Source organism: Spodoptera frugiperda, chromosome 18, assembly GCF_023101765.2.
Source record: "Spodoptera frugiperda isolate SF20-4 chromosome 18, AGI-APGP_CSIRO_Sfru_2.0, whole genome shotgun sequence".
NCBI classification, from domain to species: domain Eukaryota; kingdom Metazoa; phylum Arthropoda; class Insecta; order Lepidoptera; family Noctuidae; genus Spodoptera; species Spodoptera frugiperda.
In genome coordinates this window covers 6,292,050-6,314,414 of record NC_064229.1, presented here as the reverse complement: position 1 = coordinate 6,314,414, position 22,365 = coordinate 6,292,050, and the positions used below count along the sequence as shown (strand labels likewise).

At 34.7% G+C, this 22,365-nt stretch overlaps 1 protein-coding gene across 1 annotated transcript; it reads right to left on the bottom strand.

Annotated features, from left to right (window-relative positions):
- Positions 1-7,478: 7,478 nt before the first annotated feature.
- Positions 7,479-21,646, bottom strand: LOC118278198 (uncharacterized). Its single transcript, XM_035597309.2, has 4 exons — positions 21,443-21,646; positions 20,420-20,613; positions 10,069-10,191; positions 7,479-9,597 (listed from the first exon to the last, which is right to left on the bottom strand). Exons 2-4 carry the CDS (start codon positions 20,496-20,498, stop codon positions 9,008-9,010), a joined length of 792 nt encoding a protein of 263 aa, XP_035453202.2. The 5' UTR covers positions 20,499-20,613; positions 21,443-21,646; the 3' UTR covers positions 7,479-9,007.
- Between the last annotated feature and the right edge of the window lie 719 nt (positions 21,647-22,365).

The following is a 22,365-nucleotide window of genomic DNA, read 5'->3' as shown; positions in this document are numbered from 1 at the left end:
AACGTGCTAATCTCCGGAAGTACTGGTCCGATTTGAATAATTATTTTTGTGTTGAATAGTGCATTTATCGAGGAAGGCTACAGGCTATAAACATCACGCTATGACTAATAGCAGCCAAGCAGAGCGGGTGAAACCGCGCGGAAGTAGCTAGTGGTTTATATTCGCTCGTTCACAAATAAGTCGATTCAAGTGCCTTCCGATTGTATTCGAATCTTCTCGAACTAGGGTCGACTAGATTTTTCGGCAGTTCTTTGTGATCTCGTTCTTTTAGTATTATGGGAGTAGGTACTGGGTTGTTTGCTAAAGTGTACCTAAAGACGAAACATATTTGTAGTAACATTTGGTTGGGTTTTATCTACTATAGTACTTTTAGGTCGTTCAACAGCACTTTATATTAATACAAGTATCTTTGGGATTTTACATAAATTATAAATAAATTATAATAAATAAATAAATTTTTATTCAAAAATTCTTTACAGGATAAATTACATGTAGTCTTAAATATTAAACTTAAATCATGTGTTCGATTTAATATTTGGGAGTATATTTGTTTTTATTTTTCCTAAGAAGCCACCTAAGTATATTCAACATACTTACTGTCTAATTAAAAAGGGCCTAAATACCTTCACCAAAGAGTTCAAAATCAATTGACTACACAAGAACACATATTTAATTGTGATCATCTAACTCAAAATAGGTTACACATGTAACAACTAAGACCTCAGTAAACCGAAACCAACGCTTTTTGTGCTTCCTTAGGTTAGAGTGAAACCATTGAAGATCTCTAAAACAGTAATACCTATTGCTAATACCTCAACATACTCCTACCTACGAATATACTCGATTTAATATACTAAAATAGTGTTGTCTATTCTTTGTGTTCAACATTCAGTTTCAAAAACGATTAAATACTTATAGTAGAACAGTGCGTACATTCTAACATACTTCTTTGACATTTATAATATTCCATTAGTCTGATGATATGTTCACGATTAAGATATGTTACTTTTTTATGGATTAGAGTGCAAACGAGCAGATGGGCCACCTGATGATGAGCGATCAGTTCTGCTCATGGACATCCGAAACACAAGAGGAGACACTGGTGCGTAGCCAGTCTTTTAAAAGGAATACGCTCTTTGCTTCAATGTTAACAGTACAATAAATGAAATCTCTTGTTGAATAAACTCATAATGACGATACGCCAAAGGCATATTGTGCACTAAGCTGAGAATCTCAGTGTATTCACAAATATGCTTCTAGATCCTTCAGACTTAAATAAGAAACAATGGAATGTAGAACCCTGCTGTTTGATAAACTGTATGGTACCCCACAGAGATGCTACTTAAACAAATAGGGAACAACTAGTTAAATGTGATTTTTTCTATAAAAACTAGAAAGTTCTTAAAATCCTTGCCTCGATGCTCACATATATTTTTGGTACACTATAATGTCTGGCTTGAAAAATCTCTTCTCTGGATAATATTTAAATCAACAAATGAAAAAATAAAGAGTGTATTTCTTTATTCTCTTCAGAAAGTAAAGAAGGTGAAGCTAAAAACACATCAAAATGTATCCAAGTAGCTAGAATATAGAAATAGTTATCGATACGTACCACTTTTTTTCGTTGGCACGGCACTTTCTGAAAAGGCCCAAAAATTTATGAAACCTTAATGATCTCCTTTTCCCAATTATGGAGACCAAATCAAAAACTTCGTACAATCATTAAGCTAAGATGAAGTGATAAGACTAATACACAAAATTGAATTAAACATCACTGGTACACATTACGTACCATGTAGTATTTAGGTTTGTTAGTGAACTAACTTAGTCAATCAAATCGAGCTCGATAATTAAAGGCCTCCCTCGCTGACTGACAGATTGGCTGAGTGACGTAATTATCGACACAGCCTCCATAATCGAGTTACTAACGAACATGTATCGCACGTAATTTGACAACCCCTTTTAATTCGATTTTACTTACCGTATGACGGTTGGCGGCTACTTCTTTATGCTAGAGTTGTTCGTTTGAGTTGTGGTTTTGGTAGCAAACTATCTTCTATTTAACTTAGAAAAATGTTTCATTCTATTTTCTTCAAAAGTCACAGGTATTTAAATACTTCTAATTAAACGCTACAATGAAAAAGCAATTTAAGAACTTCATAGCAACTTTATTTTTATTTTAATTTATTTATCAGTTTATTATTAAATTATTATTAGTTTAATTTATAAAATGTATTTATTCTAATATGTATATAAGTAATTAAGTATCAAACTTTTCATTCATGCCTTTTCAAATTTTCAATGGAGTATGGCGTGATATTACATCCAATAACAAAAAAGACGGTTTATAAAAAGAACGAATACTAGACCTTTAATGAAATAAAAACGTTACACGAATTCTGAAATAGACACTAGCCATTGTCGTGTTGGCGAGTCAACAAAACTTCTACAAAGCCCTGGAAATAAACGTTTAAGAACGGGTCTACGACAATTTTCCTCGGCGCTAATTTGAATTTGAATTTCATACAATTTGGTACAGTTGAAAATTATGAGTATTTATACAACGTACATTTCAAGTAGCCTTTAAGTATTACGTAACGACGTAAGTACCTGAATAGATTGGGGTCCCCAATATTGGAACGTTTGGAACGGTTATACTGCTTTCGCCCCTTAATTTTTAGGCGACACGTGTACTTGTAATTACAAAGGTGTTCCACCTTCCACACGTTCCTAATTGTATAAAGAAATTAGTTATATAGAGCAATTATATGTGTCGTATTTGGAATGTATAATTATTTTCTATTTTACAATATTTATAAGTTAGGGTTCTAAGGAATTCCTTGTATAGGTACAGAAAGGTATTTCGTATTTTGCTCAACAATAGAATGAAGTATATAATTGATGTGTTGTGGCGGGCGATGGCTCGCCTCTTTTATATGATAAAGGCAACTACTCTACATATTGTTGAAATAAATGGAAAATATCGTGAAGCTTGTTCTTGCCTTGTAACTGACAGCAATAACAATGATTTCACTTTATATTATATCCGCGTATAACACGGTTTTTATTGTACCGTAATCATTAAAAAAGAAGGTCGCCGAGTCTTTTGTTAGCGCTGCTCCCAGCCTGTGTTTAAGCCTTTCGTCCTACGAAAGTATCAAATGTCTCTATAAAGCGGGCCCTAAAAGAGCATTATTTAAAGTTACAGCGAAACAAGCAGCGGGCACGTCGATCCAGACAAGTGGCTTTAAACAAAATGAACATCGTTTTTAATCATGGAGTTTAAAATTAGTTCTCTTTGAAGCACTGCGTGTTCTCGAGCTTGTTCAAAGGGAAAGCCGAGGAAAAAATCTTTAACAATTTACTTTTAACAAAAAAGAAGCGTAACAATATTAGTGAAGCCAAAATCGTACCTTTGAAGGAACAAAACCAGCCGCGGTCCTGTGCTACGAACAACAGAACACTTTATGGTTTCATGAATTTAATTTGTAGCTAATGCGGCTTTTGTCCGTGCTTATAAAGGGATTTTGGGCATAAAAATAATTTGCCAACTTCACCGTCCCACATTAATAATGTTGATAATTTGCAAATAGGACTTCGTGCGGCCATTGTTCTCACTTTGTTTAGGAGATTGTAATGTACAGAGTACGGATGTAGCATATGTGCAGGTGTGACGCAGTGTTTCACTCTCTCTCCATGGATTTTGTTATTCATTACTTTCACTGTTAATTATTAAAACTTACAAGTGTCAGACTTGTATAAATTAACAATGGATATATGTATTAACGTGAGATAAAATTCCAATAAATCACTTACTGTTTTCTGGTATAATTTATCATTCTCTAGGAATGTTTAACCAGCTAGATAATTGTCTTGTTATCGTAATATCGAATCAAAACAATGGAAGTAAAAGCTTTTTTTAAAAAGGGGTATAATCTTAGATAGTACATATAACTCGGAACAAATGACAATGGTACTTGCCGTTGGTAGGTTTGCGTGTACCTCGGCGTCTTAAACCTCCAGGCCATTACTACTTTATGGGAACTGTATATTTTGACTGTATGGGGTACTGGTGTATAAATAAAGTTCAATTTCGTATGTACACGAGTTATCTTGTTAGTCCCATGTAACAGAGAACGATGCGATGCCACTAGTGTGATAACAACTCCCGACTACTCGTATAAACACAGTTCTAATCATCTCATTTCACAAACAAACACACGAGTAACAATTATAGGAATATGTTGCCGAGCTTCATTGTTAATTATCTAATTGAGAAGCAGTTCACTGAATATATTCAGTGAGTTCCCGACTCTCGGTAGTTGTGTGTACAACCCTACTTATGTGATGCGCCGCTTAAACGCGCCGTGTTAACTTTGCATTCCATTTGCTGCATAATCTGTCGGGTGACGCCTCTCTGTGTTTCGTTCGTAGTTTTAAGATAAGCTAAAGTTTGGTTTATAATTTTTGTCATAAATTATTATGTTTTTTTCTCCTTCGTATGATTATTACATAGAATTATTATTTTGTTTATGAGCAACATTCCGTGACACACGACGCGGCGACCGTTGTGAATATATGAGCCTCTAGCATGGCTTGAATCTAGTCGAGTTCGTCGTCAAATAATTACGTGAGTAAGACGAAAAACATAATAATTAATTTAGTATGTCTCACGAAAGTTATACCTAACTTGTGTCATGTTATTTAAAAATATATTTATTTACTGTTAAATTAATTTCATGATTAGGAGTATTTGGGAGCAATATTTTTAGTGAGGTACTTGTTATTCGTTTTGATTTATTTCGAAGCTCAGAGTATATGTATTGTGTCAGTGAACTTCTGGATCAATGTCAGTTATTTGCAATAGATTACTCCTGAGCAAAATATTAACTTTAAAGTTACTATGTACTTTAAAGTCGTGAGTTTAATCCTTTCACCGAAGTTCAGAGAAGATGATTGAAGTTCAACTTTTATCAATAAGCTTCTTGACCTACATGTATCACTTTTTAAAAAAGCAACCTAAATCACCTAAAAATAAGACACAATACAGCCTGTTGTTACAGTTTAGTCCTTCATAGAGTAGCGGTGTGCATATGACAGTCGCTAACGTGGAGTGCGCTCGGCGCGGAGCACCGCCTTTGTTTGAAGTTGAAAGAGGTGTCGGCTTTGACACGGCTTCCATAGATATTCATCGACACACTTTAATATTGTTGTTCGAACCTGACTTACTTTAGATAATGTACAATGGGTAGCTTGTAACTCGGATTACTTTATTAAGTTAGATTTTATTTCTTTTTAGGTATTTTTAAGTTGTAAATAATTAAGTCATAGTTTTTACTTCATTAAAATAGTACTTTATTTAATAACTCTTAATAGAAATTAAACTAGATTTTCGTTATTATTGTAGTTTTTTTTCTATATCAATCCGGGAATTTAGACTCTACACAGAGACGTACTTACAAGTAAACTCATTGTTTAGTAGTAAGCCACAAAACGTGCATTGCATATATAGGTTTCACTCGATGACTTTCAGGTAGACTGATGGGAAGCGATCCGCATCCAACGGTTTCCTGTGACTACGACTTAGCTTATTTACATATATCTGGCACAAATACAAAGCCAAACCCTTTACAAAAAAGAAATATTGTGTTAAAATGGCGTCGAAAATCTCATCTTATATGAATCGTTGTTGTTTTGTCCGCAGACGATGACGCAGCGATGTCGTAGTGCCGCTAGAGTACTGGCGAGTGTCCTTTGCTTGCTACGTATTGAAGAAGTATTCCAGAATCTTAGATACTTACATACGATATTATCATACTAGTTTGTGTTGCAATTACTATTAGTTACTCTTTATAACCGTCCCTTTAGGTTCTGTATTATTTATCTTTAATAAGTTTGCGCAGAACTATCTATGTTATTCAGAAACTGATCTAAGTTCTTTGTTATTTTATGCTTTTCTATATTAAAAAATATGAAAAAGAAATAACGCTTTCGCAACTAACAAGATTACTCATAAATACACCAGCGTTATAATATTTATTAATGAGTTTTACCTACAATACATACTCCACAGACCGCAGGATCAGAGCCTTTAAACGCACCTATTTCAGCTATCCCTTCGCAGAATACGAAGCGTGTTGTTATACTATACGAGTTGTTCTAACAACAATATTCCAACCCTATAAATATACATTTAGTTTTGATAATATTGTTCACCTCTACGTAAATCCAGGAATAGCACCCAACAACACATGTTTTGTTTTCATTTCATTCCAAACATTTCTTATTTTAAGTAAAACGTGGTTTTCTGAGAATAGCGCCGGAGCTGCCGTTAAACCTTCCGGCTCAATTTTTCCGCTTATACTTGCCAATATCCCGTACTATAGTGTTACGTTCATTTTGTTTTATTTTACACTGTAAACATTTATTAGAACTTGGAACGGGATACGTTTTACTAGAGATTTTCATGTATTTATCGAAATTCTCAGTAGGTATCAAATCTTCGGCTATTTTGCTCCATATAAGAACAAAACCTCTAAGATAAAGTTTTGTACACTCTTGTTACTTACCTGTATGCCGTAAAAGACAAGAATCCTATGATTATAAAAATTAAAAAAATACAACTACATATTTGACTACTGGCACTGACTATCACACTGTCAAGTATCAATTGTATTAGTTTGTTGTTGTAAGTCAACACATCACTTTACCACTGATGCTAAATAAATCCCCTTATTATAACTAGTTCATACTACTCTCAGTAAAACAAAAAACATAACCTTCGTACTGAACCAGTTGGATAAATGTTACCCTCATCAGTCAATACAACTAACGGCTCGTGTCCATTTGTTCAAATATTTTATGTGCCATGTTCATTTTGTACATATGCGGGAGAAAAAACATAGATTGCATCAACTGCTGCATTGTTGTACTAGACAGTGGACACGGTTCAATTAATTCGAACCGGGTACATTGCTGTGTTAACAGGTACGGATAACCGTACCATACGTAGGTAGATTATGTATGTATTTGTATATACTAGGATTGCCCGCGGTTTTTCCTGGCATACAAATTTGAAGTAGTTTTAAAATTCAGGTCTTAATTGGCTATAACTTGATTGTCGTGGAAAGAGAGCAAGAAGGATTTCAGGTTCTATTTCAAGTTGAGCCGTTTACATTTTATTTTCGATATTGTTAGACTAATAATAGAATAGTACAGCAAGAGAAGGCATTCCCTGAATCTGGGATATAACTCTTAAATTCCTAATACCCAAAAGGTCGGCAGTGCACTAGTAACGCCTCTGGTGTTTCGGTTGTCCATAAGCGGCGACGATTGCTTACCATCAAGTAAGAAAAATGATATATTTAGCATCGGGCACAATGCACCAAAAAAAAAACACTAGGTGATCCGTCAGCACGTTTACCAGCTTAGGTACTATAAAAATTAACAATGACCATTTTGTTAAATAAAACAAAAAAAAGGTTGCTATTTTTATTTATTTATTTAATAAATCACAACAACATGTTTTTTAAAACAATAGATCGATGGTGATATTAATTGACGCTATATCTATAAGTATGGATAAAGGAGTTTGTGGCCGCAATATGTTTTACTATGTTTCAGACTATTACAGGCTTCAAATATTTAAAAGTGTATCCATACTTTGAATCTAATAAAATTCATTTTTCGTTTCTACAAGTTATCGTCTACTAAGTCGTCTCTGGTCGATTTTTTTATGATTTCGAGTTTCTTACTCTAGACATGATAATATCGGAGCTGCATGTGTGTGTCTCAAAGAGATTACATTGTACTTAAGACACAATCGTTTAATAATTATAGAAACAAAATAATAAATGTGTGTCTCGAAATGTTAGTACATATAATAAACAGAATTATCATTACAAGTTTTAGTAACTTGGTACACCTGTCCCATTACTCAAAATAAATACATTACCTTAAAGTCTGATAAAAATAAGAAAAATCCTGTTAAAGAACTTATCTTTCCTGTTTCTTGCGAGTTCCACTCCCAAGAAGTTGGTTTACCAATATTATCCTAATAAAATTACATTTTTATCACTTTTATTACATTCTCATATTAAAAATCGATCAGTGAAGTATGTATATAGCCAAACTTCTTTAATAAGAGTTGCTCAACTATTAGCTAAGTACTCGTATGTACAATCAAATCTTGAGTGAGTACTGTCAACAAATATGATGCTTGACTCGATATCATTGATAGTATGGTGTTCAACATCTTCTTTGCTTATTTTTAGTATTAGTTTCCATATTTTTAATTCGTTTAATGAATAAAAGTAAGTCAGTCACGATCACTTTTGTTGATAGTACATGAATTCTTGTTTAGAGAATTGTGGAATTTCATTTGTAAGTCAATAATATCTACTGAAATACGTCTGTGATTGTTCAAAAAGATTACGTAGTCAATTCTAATTTGTTGAACACGAAACTCTATATCAAATAACCTCATTAGTATTTACAATATTATATTTGGCACAAGGATCTAACGTATCACAAATTTATTTGGAAATGTGAAGGCGATAGGTACCTACAGTTAGGTAAAAGATGGGACAAATAATATGAAACATTTCTTTAGGATCAAAGCAGAAAGTGCTTATTATAGTGTCCTATTTCTTACAATTATTACGACTGCGTGTACATTGTATAAGAGGAGTAGAGGCGTTGTTTCATAGGTTTAAATTTTGAGCTTTTATTCATAATTTTGTATACTAAAACAGTAAATGGCAGGATAACATAACTCTAAGTGGCACTTAAACACTAAATAGTGTACTTAATAGTCTAACCGCCCTTAGCTTCGTAAATCAAAAGGAGGTTGAAATACGTGAAGTTACAAAACGTACTTATTTGTTCCCAACAGGTCAACGCTAGTATCAGTTAAATTCTCTGGGTATAATTCATAAATTACTCTCTTAATATTATTGTACTTATTAGAGAAAATTTTGAATACACCTAGGGTTGTTTTAATTTGCGTCTAGACTAGGAGGTATGTGAATAATGTAGTGAGGAGTAAGTTTGTGTATAAAGGAGGTGCGCTGTTCTCTTTGGCGGGGAGGAAGGAGCTCGGGGCGGCCGGGGCCGATGCGGCGTGGTTGTGGACGCGCGCCTCCTCGTCCGCGCCGCTGCCCTCACCCTCGTCCTCGTCGTCGTCAGACGGCGCCGTCGGCTCCTGCTTCAAAGGCTCGGCCCTCGGCTTCTCCACGTCTCTCAATGTAGTCTGAGTGCTTATTGTCCCGGGGACCGTCACCATTGTTGTCGTTTGCGACAAATTTCTCGAAATAATCGTCGTCGTTTCACTTAACTCAATTGTTATAGCTTTGTAGAGATTGTCGTCCGTAAAGTTGGCAAACTTTGATGTTTGGAAGAATATTAGCGCCATATCTACAGTACTGTTCGCTGCAGGCAGCGTGAAATTAAGGAGTTCATGTCGCAATTCGGGAGTAAACGGCGTGTTGCAAAGCTGGGTGTGACATACACATGTCAATTCAATTGAATTATTCACATGGTTCCTTATTGAACACGGTGTCTTTGTGGCGGCCGCACACGCCAGCGATGAAACGAAATCTGTAGAGAATATTAATAACAATTTAATATCCTATCCGATTATATCTCAAATGTTCAATCTAAAAATATAAATCTATAAAAAGCGTCTGCTATAAAGAAATATGATAATTTCCATCCAATTTCGCTCACCGCTTATTCAACTCACAATAACATTACCATTCCTCGCTGAAAGAGCAATTTTTCTTTGACAGAGCAATAACATACTAGAGTGTAATGAAATTACGCCTGTACGCGCCTCATGGGTTTATTTTATGATCTGCATTCCCAGCTGGCTTCATTCAGAGTGTTTAAGCATTAGTACGAGTGGATTTTCAGATTTAAAATAACGTGAGATATTTACTCCGCGTGCGGTTATATGGGATAGAAGCGAAAATATTCAGATTTAAGTTTAATACTTTAGTTCAAATACCTCACTTTATTCTGCGCATAAATATTTAAAACACACTGAGTATATTTGACTGGAGTACTCACCAGGAGCGATGGCGACAGTGGCACACAGTGGTCTATCGTCGGGACAGGCGACAGATGGCCAATTGCCATCACATGTGGTCCCGTTCCCGAGAGCACACGCGTGGCACCGGCTCGGACGTATATCTGGAAAAAAGGGGTCATTAGTAATGTATGTCACAGAGTGCGCAACATTTGCAAATGTCAAACACAACCATCGTTATACCCCATTTATAAAGTGACGGGTTAGGACAGCTGACAGATGCCAGTCGAAGATTGAATTTGCAACTCGTAACTCGGTCAAAGGTGAAACTGAACTGAGAGTCTGGTGATTGGGTTAGCTTTGCGGTCCGACTTGGTAGCCTATTTAGTTGAATATCTGAGGCTGAGTTGAATACATTTCGTGGAATGACGACATCTTGCCACGGACTTCAAAAACAAGCTGTTTGTTTATAACTGACAGGAACTGTGAAAATAGTTTTGATTTATCTGGACGTCCTTTATCAGTGTCCAATGATTATGTTTGGGAGGCACTCGTATACATTACGGTTGGTGATTTGGTTGTATACTAAGAAACACTATTGCTAGCTCGGTGGTAGCACCTGCTATTGTATAATTAGCTTATCTACCTTTCAGTAAAACTACAAAGTTTAACAACAATCCCAATACTTTTTACAACATACTTGAAATTATTTTATTTTTGAAATTCAGCATAATATAACCTCAGTCTAGAAAGGTAAACAAAGAAACTGAGCTGGTTGTTTGTGTAATCAGAGCAATTATCATTTGCTTCACCGAGTCCCCGTATACACAATTAGCATTAGTCCGGGAATCGAGTATGAATATGTAACCACGAGGAAATTCTTAGGAAAACTGTCCTGTATGTATGTACAGTGTAAATATTACATAACATATAATACACTTGTATTTTGTTTAAATTATAACTTTCGTGAGACATACTAAATTAATTATTATGTTTTGTCGCAGCGTCGTCGCGGAATGATGCGCACAAATAGGAGCCCCTAGCATGGCTTGAAATTAGTCGATTTCCTCATCAATTAGTTACGTGAGTAAGTCGAAAAACATAATAATTAATAAGGTGCATTTGTAATGTAACACACACACTACTTTTGTATTATGAGTCCTATGTAGTCGTGAGTCCTGTGTAGTAGAAATGCATTTCTTATAAGAAGGATAAATACACTACTTATACTATACAGTAGTATGTATACTTATACCGTAGACACGATTCTAGACTACATACTTACTACGTTATATAAATATGTACTACAATATGTATAACAAAAAAGAAAATCACAAATACAATAAAATTATGGCCAATGGCGATGAACCCAAAGCCACCCCATGTTCAACAATCGGGCTTAGGTACTTTCTCGAGGCAATTACAGCGTGAATGTTATTCCAAACAAGAGATATTATGTCGGTACGAGGCGAAGTGTGCATATCGAACAAATTCGATTAGCCTTCATTCGAGACCCTGGCGCCTTGCCAGAAACAATAAAAAACATGCAAGCCTTTGTTAGCACAGGTGATATGCAAAATAATAAATAAATTCCTACTTTGTTGCTCTGTGTTCGATTATTGTGTAGAAGTAAATCATGGTTGAACTTCAGTGTATTTAGAGTATTGTTGTTTTATTGCGGACTATTGATAAAAGAGTGTGGTCTATGAGATTTTTTTTTTGTAAGACAATGGTTTAACTTTATCCTTGTAGCCACTTACTTAATTAAACACAACATAAAACTTCCACTAGCAAAGTGAAGAATATTTAAGTCTTGCCGCTGTACATTCTCTCATTTGAGCTAGTACTAAATCGTGGCTAAGAAATAGTTTAAGTAATCATTTACTCTCTGAGTATGGCATTAAGAATATTAAAGATATAAAATTTCATCGTCGCGTCATTCTAAAATATTTATAGTAGTCTACACTCTAAAAATATTGCACCAAACCAAACCACAACTTATAAAAATATAGCACGTAAGATTTAGAAGGGCACACAAATTGAATTCGTAAGTAATTGGTGAGAGGCAGTCGAGTCATAAGTCAGGCGAAGTCGAAAGTTGGACTTGACATACCGCCATAACAACAAACTAGCGAGGGTCTGTGCGGTGTGAACACAACCCTTCCTAACTTTGATCACGACTTGCTACACCCACTATACTACATACAGGGTGTACATTTACACGTGTAACTATTCTGTGTGAATAATTTATGTTGTTACGTTGAAAATAGATTCTTGTTAACATGAGTGAATTAGTTTAAATATTGTTGTGGTTTTTTTAATTAATTTGGCATTTGTAAGTGGTTTTATTTGGTTTTGATAAAGTTTGACTGTACGGGGTTATCTTTTAAAGAAAACAAACGTTAGCAGACAAATGTGAAGATATAAAAACATGAAAGAAAATTAAATGTTGCTGTTATGGTTCGTAAACAGACTCACTATCAGTATAATCAATGTTTAATAATTTGCAACAAGCACGTGGGTCCAATTATCTAAATATTCTTTCACTACAATAAACAAAATATTCAAATTTAAAAAACGAACAACAATTTATTCTTCGTCACCTACTTAAATTTTTTCAAAGGTTAAATGCAGGGTCACATTTGTTTCACGATCATTAGAGAATGGCCTTTAGTTAAAATGTCACCCTGTATGTGGAGCCACGCTGTAAATACACACGCCGCACCGCCATGACCCGACCGCTGTTTGTGGGAACCGTTATAAGTATGTTTCAGTTTTCTCGAAAACTTTTTGAGTCCCTATCACTTCACTTGGTCGTAAAAACGAGGAACCACATACATAACTGCAGGAAGCGGGATCGCAATACGGTTGTTTCCAACTAGTCAAATTCAATACTTTTATCGAAATGTCAAAAATGATACTTTTCTATGAATTTTGTATAAGATCGCAACTTATGACGTCATAAAATTTTCACGTCAAATACCATACTTTTTTCTCAAAAAATTGCTAGATTTTTTTTAAAAAGACATCGTAATATTAATGGGTGAAGTACGATTATTTTAGGACATTATATTGTATTAAAAAGTCAAAATTATTTATTTTTGACCTGGGAAACTATACAATTGTTTGTTGTTGTCATTCTCTATCTACTTTAGTCGGCCTATTGAACGCAAAAAGAGAGTATTACCATAGGTCGAATTTTGGAATTCCATGACCCGCAGTTACATTTCCGACCTCAAGTTGAACAGATTATACGAGTAGCAGCTTCTCAAATAGATTCAGCTGAATCATATTAAAACTTATTTCATTTAAGTTAAATCAAAAAGATTCCTAGTAATTCCAAAATTAAAAACTTGAATTATGTATCTTTTAAATTCAGAGATTAAACAAAGTTTCCTCTATTCCTTAGAAACTTTAATTCCTAAAGCGTTTATATTAAGAAAACCGGACGTCACGATCGTTTCCAACAAAAAGGTTTACAAAATAACTTTATTAAAGCCGTCGATAACTAAAGCTAAATCGTTTGACAACGTTTTTGTTACAACAATATTAAGTTACAACGTTACTGCAAAAAACATAACTTCATTTTATACAAAGTAAAACTAAAAAACGACCACAAAGTGTTCCATCGAACACTTTGCTCGTGATAACAATGTAAAATTACTTGGGAGAAACTTTGTTTCTAAGAAACTGCTTGCAAGGCGAATAGCTGATACTATATACTCGAAGCATAACATATTGTTATACTAATAGCCAAGTAATATGATTAAGCCAATATTGTGGGAGTTTATTTACAGACTCCGAGCCTATTACAGACCGTATGCTATCACTTGAACTCATATAGTAAAATCTACATATTCCAAATAACTCTTGTTTTCTTTTTAAAATTGATTAAATGAAATACAATCCGATGGCTGTATTTCATTTAATCAATTTTCAATCACAATCAAAAAATATTTCATTTAATCAATTTTAAAATTTTCAATCACAGCCAGATTAAATTTAAAATTAATTGCGAAAAACATGTGCCTACTAACAAGAAAATTCTTTATTTGATTTGCAGGTTGTCATAAAACTTGCGTCTTGTTCATCTAACTTTGCTGAATACACACAAATATTACTATTATTATATAACATATTGCATTTATAAAAGTGATGCCTAACCACACTTCATAGAAAACATACATCTTTGAAATAAAAAGCTGCAATATATAGAGGGCAAGCGAAAATTCCGTGGCTTGGGGCAAACTAAAATTGAACAGGGCTTAACAAGGCGCCTTAGGCGTCGATCAGCGTTTTATCGTCGCCTTTATATCTCCAGTTATTATTTCATTAAATGGCCTATTCTACTGACAGTAAACCAGTTTACGACCGCATGGTCAGACTGCTTTTAAAGACGTTTATGACATGTTTAGTTATAATAAACGAGTCGTTTGGCATCGCATTCTTTGTGCAGAACGTATTGTGGTGTGGACTATACTCGTAACTACCCCCGTTCTTGGTAGTGGCTCTTAATATACCACTGACCTAGTTACTTAACAAGTGATGGATTGTTCAACTTAAGTATAACTAATTAGTGTTTGTTCTTTTTGAGGATTAAGTTGAAACGTACGCCCACTGTGTACTGGTTGTATACACAGTGGGTTTCTGTTTTCAAAATATATATTTTTGGCAAAATTTATAACGTATAAATATAGACGCGATGATTTTCGTCTAAGTAAAGCGAATATTTTAATCGAGCGATCACAGTAAGTATAATCGATTCAAAACATCGCTCCGAAATTATTAGCACAAAAAATCCGCGCACCTTAACAGCATCCAATAACAATGTACTAGCACCGACAACTTTAAGAAGAAAAGAAAAGATTTAAAACAATGAAAGGAGAGAATTTAATTTTATTAAAAGCAGTTTTGAAATATGAGGAGCTGTGAACATTGGAAACTGGGTCATTCATTGTAGGTAGCAATCTGTTGTGATGTAGGATGGAGGTAGGTAGAGTAACGTTGATGAAGCTTTTAACTGTCATCCTGTATGTTGATGTTCAATGTCCGTGTAAAATCAATTATGATAGTAATAACTATGTAGACTATTGGATATTTGATATAGTACTTAAAAATACAAAGCTATCTAGTCTTTGATAATGAGGACCTAGAACTCCGAAAAGTATAAATTCCGATTTCTTTTTAATTTGAGAATTTGTAACATGGTAATTTCTGCATATAGTACTAACATCCAAACTATACTGTAGAACCAACAGCCATGGAATAAAAAAAAATGGAATCCACCTTTGGCAAATAGTAGTTGTACCTTTACCATTGCAATTTTACTTCAAAAATTCAAAAAAGGTTTTTGTAATCCAAAAATACCGATAGCAATGCACTCGCTTCATACGGATTATTCAAATATAAGGAAAAAATTTAGGAGCATTTTTTGTGTGTTTTTGACCTGGCATGGTAAACTTTTCCTTTTTTTATTTCGATCGGTTTTAGTTAGCTGCAGCTCACCTTTTATAAAAGAGTTCCACCAAAGGAAACGAGGTTTTATTCTCTTTTCAGCTACGATACACTGAAACGACCTAATTACAAAATGATACAACATGACTGCTGCAGCTTCGGACGTTATCGTTTAAGGGATTAATTAAAAGTACCTACTGCTTCAAAGCAGGTTTAGTCTGTGTTATCTTTGGTTTTCTCAGGAATAATATAGGTATATTCAAAGCGCAAGCGTGATTTTTCCTACACTTTTTAATATGTGAAAGTGCAGTCAAAACAACACAGCAAGAAATATGTTGTATGACGTATTAAATCCTCAAATATTCATTGTCATCATCATCATCATCAGCCAAAAGACGTCCACTGTTGAACAAAGGCCTCCCCCTTAGTCCCCCACGTAATCCCCACATATTATTGACATTTTATCATTATCACACATTATCGGACTTCAACAACTCTTTATGGGATCCGAAAATGTAATGTGAGTATAAAAACTCGCTCAGTGCTAAACTGCGTTCAACACTTGACTGATGAAACCATAAATATCTATTTAAATGAAATCAACTGATAACTTTAATATACACTCAATTAATGTCTGAACTGAACAAGTGTCGTGTTCTCGTATTCATATATTACTCGGAATTTCAGAGATCGCATTGACCTTTTGTACAAAACTTCAACTACTCACTTGTCCTTCACTCCTTTCAAAAAGGTATGTATATCTTAACATACATACATACATACATACATACATACATGCTATCTCCTACATATTATATATGGATGGCAAAGGGAGTATTTGTGCTAGATTCGAAGAAGGTTCTATTCATCTCGAAAATACTCCCATACACATGTATTTGTGCCGCCAATTTTTCCTGATTTTTGAAGGAAAACGTGGGTTGAGTCTGGTGGAAAATTTCAGAAGGCAAACCTTAGAAATAACTTTTCCAAGTAATTAACCTCATCAAGAATGATTAAATATAATTTTGGCACGTTATGTATGGATTTTATGTCAAAATTCTAAGTATCTCATCTTTAGCGCCTGTCTTTAGCCAGAGCCACATCTACTTAAATGATAGTATAACAGTGTCAAGTTATGAAACATAGCAAGTATTTACTTCAGTATGAAATCTAAAGCTCAACTATTACATTCAAAAGATATGTGTCAAACATATTATAATAAAATTTCAAATTATCAATACGTAATAAACACAATTCAACACAAATACGTAATAAACACACCTCCAATCTCCACACAAAGGTTTAATTCACCATTTTCAATTCGCATCCACAAAACACGATTTAATTTAACGATCACAGCACCCCTATACTCGAGAATATAACCAAAGCAAATCCATATCGAACACAAATATATCTTCATAGTTATACAGTTCTTGCTCCCGGCGTCGTCTGCCAAAGTTTGATATTGGCCAGTATTTACCACCCCGTCCCTTATTCAAACAGGGCATAAAACATCCCGCCGTCTGCCACATAGACTGGAACCCTTGCCCTATTCAATAAGCTATTTGATTCCCGGAAATTGTAACATCGAAACTCCTATTAGAATGTGTTCAGATATTTCACGGAATGACGAAGTCGTTTCAACCACCTACGTATGTCTTCCATTCGTGTGTCGAAATAACTTTTGAATTTCCCGATATGTTCGGTTGTAAATGTTTATTATCTGTGGTGGAAATAAAATGAGATATCTGTAATGCGGTGACGCAATTCCAAAAGCAAATACGATTTTTACTTGAATTGGAATCCGATAGTGCTGTACATATAGATACATGTAAAACTAGAGTATACATTTGATAAACGGTACAGTGGCAAACTCGATAAAGCAAAACTCTTTTCAAATAATAAATTTTCGTCGTTCCAAAGGAAGTATTAAGTTGACTTCGTTGTAACAAAGAGAAAAATTAATCGATTAACGATCAACATTTGGAATAAAACGTCCCAATCAGGTAGTAAAAGAAAGGGAAACTTTGTAAGCCGTCGTAAAACGACATTTTGTTTTAATTCCTCTTCTGATTCAAGCTGGAGTTGAATAAAATTTTAAACGAAGTGCGTCCTTTGAAGTGGGTTGGTCGGTTTGTGCCCGCCCCGCGCCCTCTGCACCGCGTCCCAGGTAACATTTGCTGGGTACAATTTCTCCATGCGGTGCGCTACGAACATGGAAATTTTTGAAATAAACAAACAACCGAGTTCGTTATGGAAACTTGTTTTCTAAACCGCTGCAGCGGCGGGATGACACGTAGTTTGATGCATCGTTTGTTCTGAACACAGAACGTCGTGTTCTATCTTACGTTCATTAAAACTATTAAACTGGTCTCGAGTTTCGTTTTTGTTTAACGTTTAACAGAAAAGTAGGTATTAATTAGCAATTATAAAAGTTTAGCGATGCTATTTACAGTTCGGTTAAGTTAAGAGTTTTGATAATGTTTGGATAGTAATATGTTCAGAAACCTGATACACACAAAATTATTGAACAAGAGTTAATTTCAAGTAAAGAACAATCGAAAATATAGTTAGTTAGTATTAAAATTCCGACTAATTACAATTGTCGACAGACAATAACTATCCCCCAATATAACAGAACTTGCAAACCAAACAGTCATACAAATCGATATCAACCAGCCAGCAGCATACTTATAATTGCAAAGTTTGCCTCTTAATAGTTAACAGTCAAGTCAGAGTCGACCGTTCTGATAGAAAGCTCGTTAGTATGTATAGTCCGGACAAGGAAACCCGACACGAGCCTGAGAGCAGGGATTATTGGCCCTCGTTTCGCTCGACTATAGATAAAGGAATACCTTCCGTGGATGTGCAGTGAATTGCTTTAAAACTAAAAGTGGTCTGAACGATTGCAGGTACGTAAGAACTGCAGGAAACGAGCAATATTAAGTGCTAGCTTCACGGTACTAGCTATGAACGTAGCATTCCTTTGTTTGATTTCGTTTTTATGTGACTTGCCTTTAGTTTTTCGTAAAGGGGGAACTTTTAGGATGTTTTTGACGTTGGTGAAGATTAATGCTAAAATATGTGATGTATTGATGATCATTTCATAACAATTACATGTATTACCATACTAGGTGCCTAATGCTACAATGCTACTATATATTTACAGATAAATTTATAATCAATCAAAAATACTCTCTTTCAAAATTGAACACAATTGTGGGAGAGCCATGCTTCGGCACAAATAGGCCGGCTCCACCGGAGTGATACCACAGAAAACCGACGTGAACCAACGCTTGCGTTGTGTGAGTGAGATTCCCGAACAACAACCCTTAAATTCCTAACTCCCAAAAAGCCAGGAACGCACTTGTAACGCCTCTGGTGTTTCAAGTGTCCATGGGCGATGGCGATTGCTTACCATCAGGTAATACGTCAGCTCGATTACAGGCAGTGTTTCATAAAAAAAAATCGATGCCTCGATAAAATAACAAAATTTTAATGCTATTCAGTTTTTCTTTCAACCTGAACAGTCAGCTCTAACCGACTAACAAGCTAACTGAACCGAACGAGTGACGTCTTCACCGAAGCATAAGCTATTCCACCTCACACTGGTGATAAAGAAGAATACGACATATTACTGTCTGAGTTAAGGTTTAAAACTGCTTGTTTGATTTTATGGTTGTGTTTAGGTTTTTATCATAGTTAATCATGATGCACTAAAATGACTAGATATGTCATTATTCTGACTGCCTCGTTGGCCGAATGGTCATATGTGCGACTACTGGGCAAGGGGTTTGAGTTCGATTCACGGGTCGGGCAAAGCATTGCGGCATATTTTTCGGCTTTTCGAAAATTTCTCAGTAGTAGTACGGAGTCTGGATATGTGCCCGGTATATGCCAATAGACTTACAGCATAAATTGTGAAAAGTGGGTGTGCATTGTACACTGTACAGCGCCATAATGTGCACCTCTGCCTACCCCTTCGGCGATAGAATGCGTAATATACAATATATAATAATATAATATCCACATAATATCTCATTCTAGATAGAGTTTTGGTGTTTTTTATTCAGATTTTAGAGTAATTACTTACTGTAGCTAAAGTTCACCAAACTGTAAGACTTCTAAGACATCTAAAACCAATAATGTCACGTATCACGTAAGGCACGTAACCACAACTGCCGACCATGTGGTCTTTGTTTTTACTATTGAGTTGTCAAATCATAGTTAGGTTTCTCAGTGAAAATCCGCATCTGGTCTTTGTGCCTGCTTTGTAATAATATAAGCTAATTACTTAAAAAAAGGAATTCACAGAAATTCAGAAAATAGAATAAAACTTTCCTAAAATTTAGGAAGTTCTAGGTTTGTGTTCCAAAAATCTAAATTTTTTTTCACGCTTACAATTACTGTTTAATGATATTCAAGCTCGATATTATAATATGTTTAAAAGAGAAATAAATTCTGTTTCCTTGTTTAATGATTTGTGAACATATTGCGAAGATCCCCGCAGTTAATTGTTTGGACCGACACACAGTGACCAGGCGCAATCAATCAATCAGTCGGGGTGCCTTCGTTATCTTAATGAAAAAGAACCATTTGTCCTGCTACGTAATTACAAAAACATTTTAATTTATATAGCGAGTTTTTTTACCATTTAATTAAATTATATTTGTTTTAATTATTTTGTTGGTGTGTATTTGTATAAGAGAATAATTAATTATTAATTTCTGAATGGCTGCACTGAACTCGATTATAGCTTATATATAAGTATAAATGACATAAAGGACTCCTTTTAAATTAATTTCACATCAGTCATTAATACCAAGAACATACTAATATAGTTTGTGATAGGTAAGATAAAATTTGACAACGTAGAATGGAACAGAAAATATATATTTCACCCTGATTTGAGATAAGAGTATCAGGATCCATGCTTACCGCCATCCTGCAAGGCCCCAGTCCTGACATCCACCACGAGCAGAGCCACGATGCTCATAAACCACATTGAAGAGTACATTGTTCTTATCACGCTCACAACAGTACAGAGGGTCAACACTAAAAGTCACTGACTATACTCTTTTTGGAAACTGTCCATAAATTATTTGTAATGTATTTTTTGTTTCTTGACAACCCTGGAATTAAAAAAAGAACATAATCATCAATAGCCCGTGAAAATCCATTGCTGGCTGGACTATGAGCCTCTTAAGCCTTCTTTGTGCTATAATCTCCACGTTTGGCAAAAAACTATTATGTATCCATTTGACTCAGAAAAATGTGATTATTGTGTATAGTATCCAAAAAATAATTTACATCTTATTTCTTTTGTGTCTACAATTACTAAACAAACGAATAAAGTTAAATTTAACGTATCTTTAAGGCAATAAAAGCAATTTTTTTTTTAAGATATTCAAATAATTGTTGCTTTTTCAAATATGGGCACAGACAATTTAATTTCAAAGGTTTATTTAAATCACAATCAACATGTTATCTTAATTTACTTTTTCGAAGAATTAAGTTTAGAAGTTCTGTACCAAATTGATTCTATTCTTAAAAGACAAGTTCAAATAAAAACTTAACAATTCACACTTTCGCAATATGAAACTTAGGTTTCGACTAACAAACGACTTAACTTCAGAGAGTATGTCGTTATTTTTCTTTCAATTAGTCTATTAACATTTTTGTTTTGTTAACATCTAAGTAGGTGGAGAATAACTTAAACTACTCCTACACAACACGCATGAATTTCATTATCAAAACTAAATCTTTAAACAATTTACATTTTGATGGATAAAAGGTATTTTTAATTATAATGATAACCAAACAAGATATCTGTTTAAGTATAAAAATAATGCCTTATTTAAAGATCTTAATTTATCTATATTATATTATTGTAGCTGATAAATACATCAATTAATTAGATTACTCTAACTTTTTAATAATTTATTTTCCTACGAAACTTACACGTAAGATAAACTCGTAACGCCAAAATGAAAATAATATATGAAACACAGAAAAACTATTAATTTAGAGAACTCTCCACTGGACTATGCAGCACAGATAATAATAAATACGAGAGCGCGCACGTGTTTACCCAACCGCGTAGTTCGTAGCACGGCGTAGCGGCAGCGTAGCGCCGACACTACGGCCCGTAGCCAACTGCCGTAGCCCGTAGGTCGGCAGATTCGCGCATCCCCCGGGGCGGTTGCACTGAGCCACGTGAATTATTCCCTCCAATACGATGTACCGCTACAATTGCTGCTTGTTCACACAATACCCAATATCGTTCCCGAACATAACCAGACATGTACGTTGAACTGAATTGCGCAGATTTCTGCATATGTGTGCGTAATGAAATAAAACAAGAGGGTGCCATGTTAAAAGCAGCTGTCGGTTGCCGGATTACCTGGCTATTGTGTGTAGATAATATTTCTATTTGCTCGCGGTAGTAATACCCTATTTATATCACTTATCTCTATTGTTGTGTGGCTCTTCGAAGTTGGGAAATGATCATAAATATTATTTTAGGCCGCTATTATGAGCGTGATTTGTAATAAAAGTAACTTACCTTTTGAAAATTATTTTTCGTAAAGATTATTACATGGATTGAATAGGCCTTCATACTATACAAATCTAGAATCCGTAGAAGTTTTACATCTACATGAATAATGGCTACACTACTATAGTGAATAGTCTACAAAATCGAAACGGACATTCACTGAATAGTAACGGGCGCTCTTCATAAAATACCTTTTACTGTAAATGGAATTCACTAGTCCCCTGACATTCATACACATACACCTATGCTCGTATTTCTCACGACACAAACAACCTTCCACAGTCATATTCAATTCTAATTAAAGCATGTTATTTGATCCCGAGCAATA